At 52.0% G+C, this 6,392-nt stretch overlaps 1 protein-coding gene across 1 annotated transcript; it reads left to right on the forward strand.

Moving 5' to 3' along the window:
- The first annotated feature begins 430 nt into the window (after nt 1-430).
- CUNH20orf202 (chromosome unknown C20orf202 homolog) lies at nt 431-5,162 on the forward strand. The gene is made up of 3 exons (XM_047068357.1): nt 431-505; nt 967-1,041; nt 4,929-5,162. Exons 1-3 carry the CDS (start codon nt 431-433, stop codon nt 5,160-5,162), a joined length of 384 nt encoding a protein of 127 aa, XP_046924313.1.
- The last annotated feature ends 1,230 nt before the right edge of the window (nt 5,163-6,392 follow it).

The raw sequence follows: 6,392 nt of genomic DNA on the forward strand, positions 1-6,392 counted from the left end.
ATTTGATTCGGGGACATATCCCCAAAACCGAGAGCAGAACTTGGCACGTAGTAATGTCAATACGTGTTTGTTGAAAGAAACAGCTAAAGTATACCCACTTCACAGTATGTTGTGAAGAATAAATGGTGTATCTGTTGGCCTGTGTTTGCCCAATTAAAAAGGAGGTTTTATCGTCTCACATAATAGGCAGATGCTGTTGGTGATTCTGTGCTCAGTGGTTTCTAATGTCTCCACGATTTTTTTGGTCTCTGTCTTAGGTTGCAAGACGATTCCCGTAGCTCCAGGCATCACATCCACATTCCAGGCTGAAGGAAGGGGAAGACAGTAGGAGTACAAGGGGGAGCTTCATTGACATTTTTCCTTTTATCGGGAAGATAAGTTTTCTTAGAAGTCTAACAGCAAATTTCCGCTTTGATCTCCTTTTCTAGAAATGGGGGCAAGGACACTCCAGGAGCAAGGGGACCTGGAAAGTGAAGATGTCCCTTTATCGAGACTCTGTGGAGAGGTGGGACGGAGGGAGGGGATTAGGGACATGGATGCACTATCTGCCCCAAATGGGATCAGATATATATAAAGCACTCAGAGCAAACCCAGCCTTCAGAAAGAGCCACCTAGTCCCATAATTATTAATTAATCATTAATCATATAGTAATAATTGTCATTATTTAAAGCTTTACAGTCACTATGATCCTCTTGGCGTCAGACCTTGGATTCCGGAACCACTGGGCACTGAGGTGCCCATACCCCAGTGGTCTCCTTCCTTCCCTCCTTACACCGTTCAGAGCACTGAAGCCCTTTAAAAAAAAAAAAAGCCACATTTTCCAACGTAAGCCACTTCCTGCTCTCATTAACTCCATCCTCAGTGACTGAGGCAGACCCTGCTCCCTGCTTGAAGCAGGTAGGAGACTGTACAAATCAAAGGCCCCTCGGGCCCATCACCGGGTCAGTATCAAGGTCTCCTCCAAGGACACTGAGATGGAAACAGCAGAAGAGCCAACCCCAAGTCTTGGGCAGACCCTGGAGTGGCTGAGAAAGGAGCTGGTAAGACCTCGCATTTCTTTTTACCTGACAACTCCACCCATATCTTCCTAGGTTCCCTGGGCCCCCCTCCTAGGGCCCCTTGTCGGGGGGCAGAGCCTGGAACCAGGGGATAGGCCCCACAGGTTCCCCTCTGATACCAGCCATGAAGCACACAATCGCTGTCTCAGGTGCTGGGATAAGTAGGTCGTGGCCTACATAGGAGGAGGCTCTGGGTGCAGTGCTGGCCAGACTGGCCTTAGAATTACACCGAGTCCTGGGAGCGCGCCCAGCTCTGCTGCTGTGTGGCCTCCAGCAAGTGACTTGCCCCCTGTAAACCTCAATTTCCCTACCATAAAAATGGGATGGCAATAGAACCGACATTGCTGGGGTTACTGTCATAGTTTGGTAAGGAGGCAGGTGTAATTCCCTTAGTGTCTGCTTGGCTATCACAAGCCTCGCCCCGGGGGTGGGGGGTAGGGGGAGGTTGGGCACACCCACTGTCCTAGCCCGGGCCCTCTAGAGAGAAGAAACCTGCACAAGGATTGGGATACGAACGATATATTTGGAGGCGCAGCCTAGAGAGGTGAGAACGAGGGAAAGAGGGGGTGGTGGCAAAGGGCGATGCCATGTGAGGCGATGCACTGTGTCAACAAGCAGGCCACCACTTCGGAAGGAACCTCAAGAGGCCCAGTGCTCTCTCCGCAGCCGGTTTTCCTGGCTGCAATGTTCTCTGCAGGATGCAGGGGTTAAAGGGGAATCTGCACCCTGGGGGAGGGGGACAGAGGAGAAACTGTACTTGCCCAGCTCACTCCTGTCTCCTGTTTCCTGTGGGTAAAGGTCCACCCCCTGGGCATTACCCCTCCTGAATTCATGGATTACGTTACTTGGTTCCTTGCTGGCTGCTCCGGAAGCCAGGCCGTATGCCTCTCTTCGTGCTGTTTTCTCCAAGTCCAAAAACAGAGGGATGCCCCAGAGCTCATGAGGACACCGGCCAAGAGAGAGAAAGAAGTGGTTCAGGGAATCTCAGAAGGCACCCAAGGTTTGGATCCCAATAGCCCAGCTTTTTAGTCAGGGGAGGGACAGGTGGGATTGTCCAAAAATGATCTTCTCGGTTGCCAGGTAACAGGCCAGCTGGGACCCAACCCTGTCCTCACCCCAGTGGGAGGGGCTGACCCGGTAGGGCTTCTCATGGTGTGGGGGGGAGGGGGACTCCATCAGTGGGAGCTGCAGCTTCTCACAGTCCCCAGGGATCCAGAGGCGGGGCAGGGGCCTTCCCTACGCTCCCCTGCACCCCGGGCACCCACGCTGAGTCGGCTTGGTGCCTGAACCCAAAGTCCGATTTCCACCTGCTAAGGTACCTCTCTCTCACCACATAAAGAGGAAAAACAAGGCAGGGCTGGGGGAAGCCTCCCAGGCCCAAGCACCTCACTCCACATGATGCCAAGAGATGGGAGCCTTGAGTCTCCACCTGCCGATCCCGGTCTTGTAAATTGCCCCGTCAAGCCGATTTTGTCTTCTATCACAGGGAGTCGCATAACTCCATAACGACACCCCTGGAGCCCAGCCAAGAGGCTTCACTTGACCAGCAGGGAGGGATCAGCCCTGGACAGTGACTTGGCGTGGCAGAGGGAACAGAATGGTAACACTCGCTACCATAGACAAAGTTCAGGGCCCTCCCGCCTCCCGTGGCCCTTACGTGATGGGGATCACGGAAGCCCCAAACACCTGGTGGGACCTGAAAGAGGGGAGAGAACTGTGCCAAAGCAAACCAGTCTGATGGCTAAGGGGAATTCATTTCAGAGGCAGGAAGAGCTTTCAGTGCAGAGTTCCAGCCCCCAGGACCCCTCACCCGGTGAGTGGGACCCCCGCCTCCTGTTGAAGCTGGTTTGCTCAGGGTTTCCGGCCAAGTCCAAAGGCACTGAGTCTCCCACCTCCCCTAACACTGCGGCCACGCCGCGTGCCTGACTGCGTTCTCAGGAGCCCGTGCTTGAAGCTGGTGCCAAAGATTGGATGACAACGTGTATCAGGAAAACCCTACAATTAAAAAAAACAAAAACAGGGGCGCCTGGGTGGCGCAGTCGGTTAAGCGTCCGACTTCAGCCAGGTCACGATCTCGCGGTCCGTGAGTTCGAGCCCCGCGTCAGGCTCTGGGCTGATGGCTCGGAGCCTGGAGCCTGTTTCCGATTCTGTGTCTCCCTCTCTCTCTGCCCCTCCCCCGTTCATGCTCTGTCTCTCTCTGTCCCAAAAATAAAAATAAAAACGTTGAAAAAAAAATTACTAAAAAAAACAAAAACAAAAACACACAGACTTCAGGTTTTCCCCAACATCAAGGAAGAGGTGGCCCTGGGGAGCCCCCGTGTTCTCAGAAGGTGGTTTTCTCTCTACTCTGTTGGGACCACTGCTGCTCGCCTGTGGTGGCTTTCCATTCACATTGGTGACATAATTTGTCATGACAAGAAAATACTCCCCTAATGGAGAAGTAATGTTAATAATGACCTCTTGGAGGGACAGACAGACGGACAGACAGACAGTAGGGACGCCATTCCCCGGGGTGCCTTTTGGGGGAGCAGACTGAAGTGCAGCATGGGGTGGGAGGACGTGGGGGAAACTTTACACTACATGCCCCTTTGTGGCTTTGCAATTTTGTATCGTGTGTAAGAATTACCCAGTCAGAAAAGTGAAGTTTTAACATCTTATCATGTGAGTTACGCTGACCAGTGTTGACAGAATGAGAAGCCCAAACTGAGAAATGCCAAGTGTTTACTTAATGCATTAAACACACACACACACACGCACGCACGCACGCACGCACACACACAAACCAAAACGATCGTAGGGGCACCTGGGTGGATCGGTTGGTTGGGCGACCGACTTCAGCTCAGGTCAGGATCTCAGGGTTCGTGAGTTCGAACCCCCGCCTCGGGCTGCACGCTGGGAGTGCGGAGCCTGCTTGGGATCCTCTGTCTCTCTGCCTCTCTCCCACTCATGCTCTCTTTCTCTCTCTCTCTCTCTCTCTCAAACTAAATAAAACTTAAAAAACCCAAACAATAGTATGCTCATTACAATAGAAATTTGCTGGATTATCTTACCGCTTATGCATGCCATCAAATGCCATATCATGTGTCATGTACCTTCTGGAAAACTCCACTCTATGTTCGTAAGAAGATGAAAGGGAAAGGGCAAATCATGTCTTAGGATTGTAGTGAAAGTAGTTTTGACCTCCCTGACCCCTGAAAGGGTTTTTGGGGACCCAAGCTTTCCCTGGACCTTATGTTGAGAATCGCTGTTTCAAAGGGCTCCTCCCTCCTGCTTGCAAGGTATACTCTACTTTGTTTTAACACGAAGTCGCTTTCACTTTAATACCTATAAAGTGCTTTGTTTGTTGCAGTGAGGATTAGGGCATAGAGTGGGGCTGTGAATAAGAATAACATTTGGGGCGCCTGGGTGGCTCAGTCAGTTGAGCGTCCGACTTCAGCTCAGGTCATGATCTCACAGCTGGTGAGTTCGAGCCCTGTGTCGGGCTCTGGGCTGACAGCTCAGAGCCTGGAGCCTGCTTCCGATTCTGTGCCTCCCTCTCTCTCTCTCTCTGCTCCTCCCCCACTCATGCTCTCTCTCTTAAAAATAAATAAACATTAAAAAAAATTTTTTTTCTTTTAACCATGATGATGATGAAGGTTCTCACAGAGCTTGGTAGTTGAGCACGTTGTATTTTAGAGCACGGGCAAACGCGTTCAGTCCTCCTGAGAGCCTTGAAAGGGAAGCGAATGCCTTCCGCTTCGCAGATGAAGAAACTGAGGCTTTGGTGGACAGGGCTCCTGTGAGGTTGTGGGTTTGTGTCCAGGGAGCCAGCGACAGGAACAGGCTTTCTGGGGACTGCCCAGCCCCCTCACCCTCATTCTCTCTCCTAGGCTGAGATGCAGGTTCAGGACCAGAGACTGCTGCTCACGCTGAGGCATCTTCACAGGGTCCTGGAGGAACTGCGTGCTAGGAGTGCTCACTGGGACGATGCCACGTCCAGCAGAGGGACGTCCCCCATCAGAGCTCGAGCGGGCTCTGAAAGCCGGGGCTGCCCCTCCATCTCCTCCAAGGCGTTGGCCCAGCTCCTCCGAGGGGCAGACAGCCGGCGAAGCTCCCTCCCTTGACTAACTGGCCAGGCCTGAGGCCGGGCTTGAACTCTCCCCCTGCTTGTCCAAGCTTTTGACTGTGATGCTGCTGGAAGAGAGCACTGGAATGGGAGTCGGGGAGCCAGGGCTCTGGGTTCCTCTCTGCCCTCATCCGCTATGCGTCCGTGAACCCATCACTCAACTTCTCCGTGTCATTGGTTCCTTTTCAGTGGCTCATCAGGGTTTTTGGTGAGGCACAGATAAGATATCGGGTGTGAACACCAGTGGATTCGTGGCCTCTGGCAAGCAGTAATCCTACCCTTGGGCATTTCTCATAAGGCGATTGTCAAGACAAAGGAAGAACTCCACGAAGAGGATGTTTGGTGTTGCCCTGGCGAAAATTAGTGCCCCCTCCCCCACCCCACAGTGACTCCATAGTTGTTTTCTGTCTTCCCAGAGGGCCTTCACATTCCTCCCTCTGAAAGCAACAGGCCCAGTCACCACTCCAGCCACAGGGATGGGCCTATGGCCAGGCCTGGCCAATAATGATTCATAACCACCCTAATAACATGATTGGCCCAATGGGAGGGCATGTGACTCAACAGAGCCAATCACAGTCCTTCTCTGGGATCGCTATCTGGATGTTCTTTCCACTGCGGTTGCAAGGCGGGGGGGAGTGGGGAGGTGCTGCAAATAGCCATGTGCTCTCCCTACCAGGTGAAGAAAACTTGACCTCAGTAGGAAAAAAAAGGGGGGGGGGTAGAGGAAGGGCCACAGGACAGATGGACAGAGAGGAAGGGCGCTGGCTCTTTTTAGTCCCTGATTGTGTGAGTTACTCCTCCATTCTTTCCAGTGACAGAAACCAGGAAATTCCACCACCACATCCTCCACCACACATGCCCGATTTGTTTCTGCTTAAGCTGACTTGAGTAGGGCTGCCCTCACGTGCAACCGAAACGATCCTGAAGAATACAACCCAGATGTTCAAAGAAGCAAAGAGAAACGCTAAAGAAAAGGGCATTTTGCGCACTCGGCGTTGGCAGCAACAGTCCTGTAACCTCAGACAATGAGGTTTGGGCTGTGAGAGAATGCTCTGTCGTATGCAGTGCTGGAGTCATAACTTTGACAAGTTCTATCTGCCTATAAGAAAGACTTTAAAAATAAGGCAGGTGAAAATGTGAAAGGCCTTGTGTTACGATGGTCCAATGATTGGTAAGACTTTTTATTTTTGAGAATCGACTTGCATGTTGTTAGAATATTGTTTTTCTG

Source organism: Lynx rufus, unplaced genomic scaffold (genome assembly GCF_022079265.1).
Source record: "Lynx rufus isolate CCGP_SWC_20201006 ecotype Redwood Valley unplaced genomic scaffold, mLynRuf1.p SCAF_8, whole genome shotgun sequence".
Classification (NCBI taxonomy): Eukaryota; Metazoa; Chordata; class Mammalia; order Carnivora; family Felidae; genus Lynx; species Lynx rufus.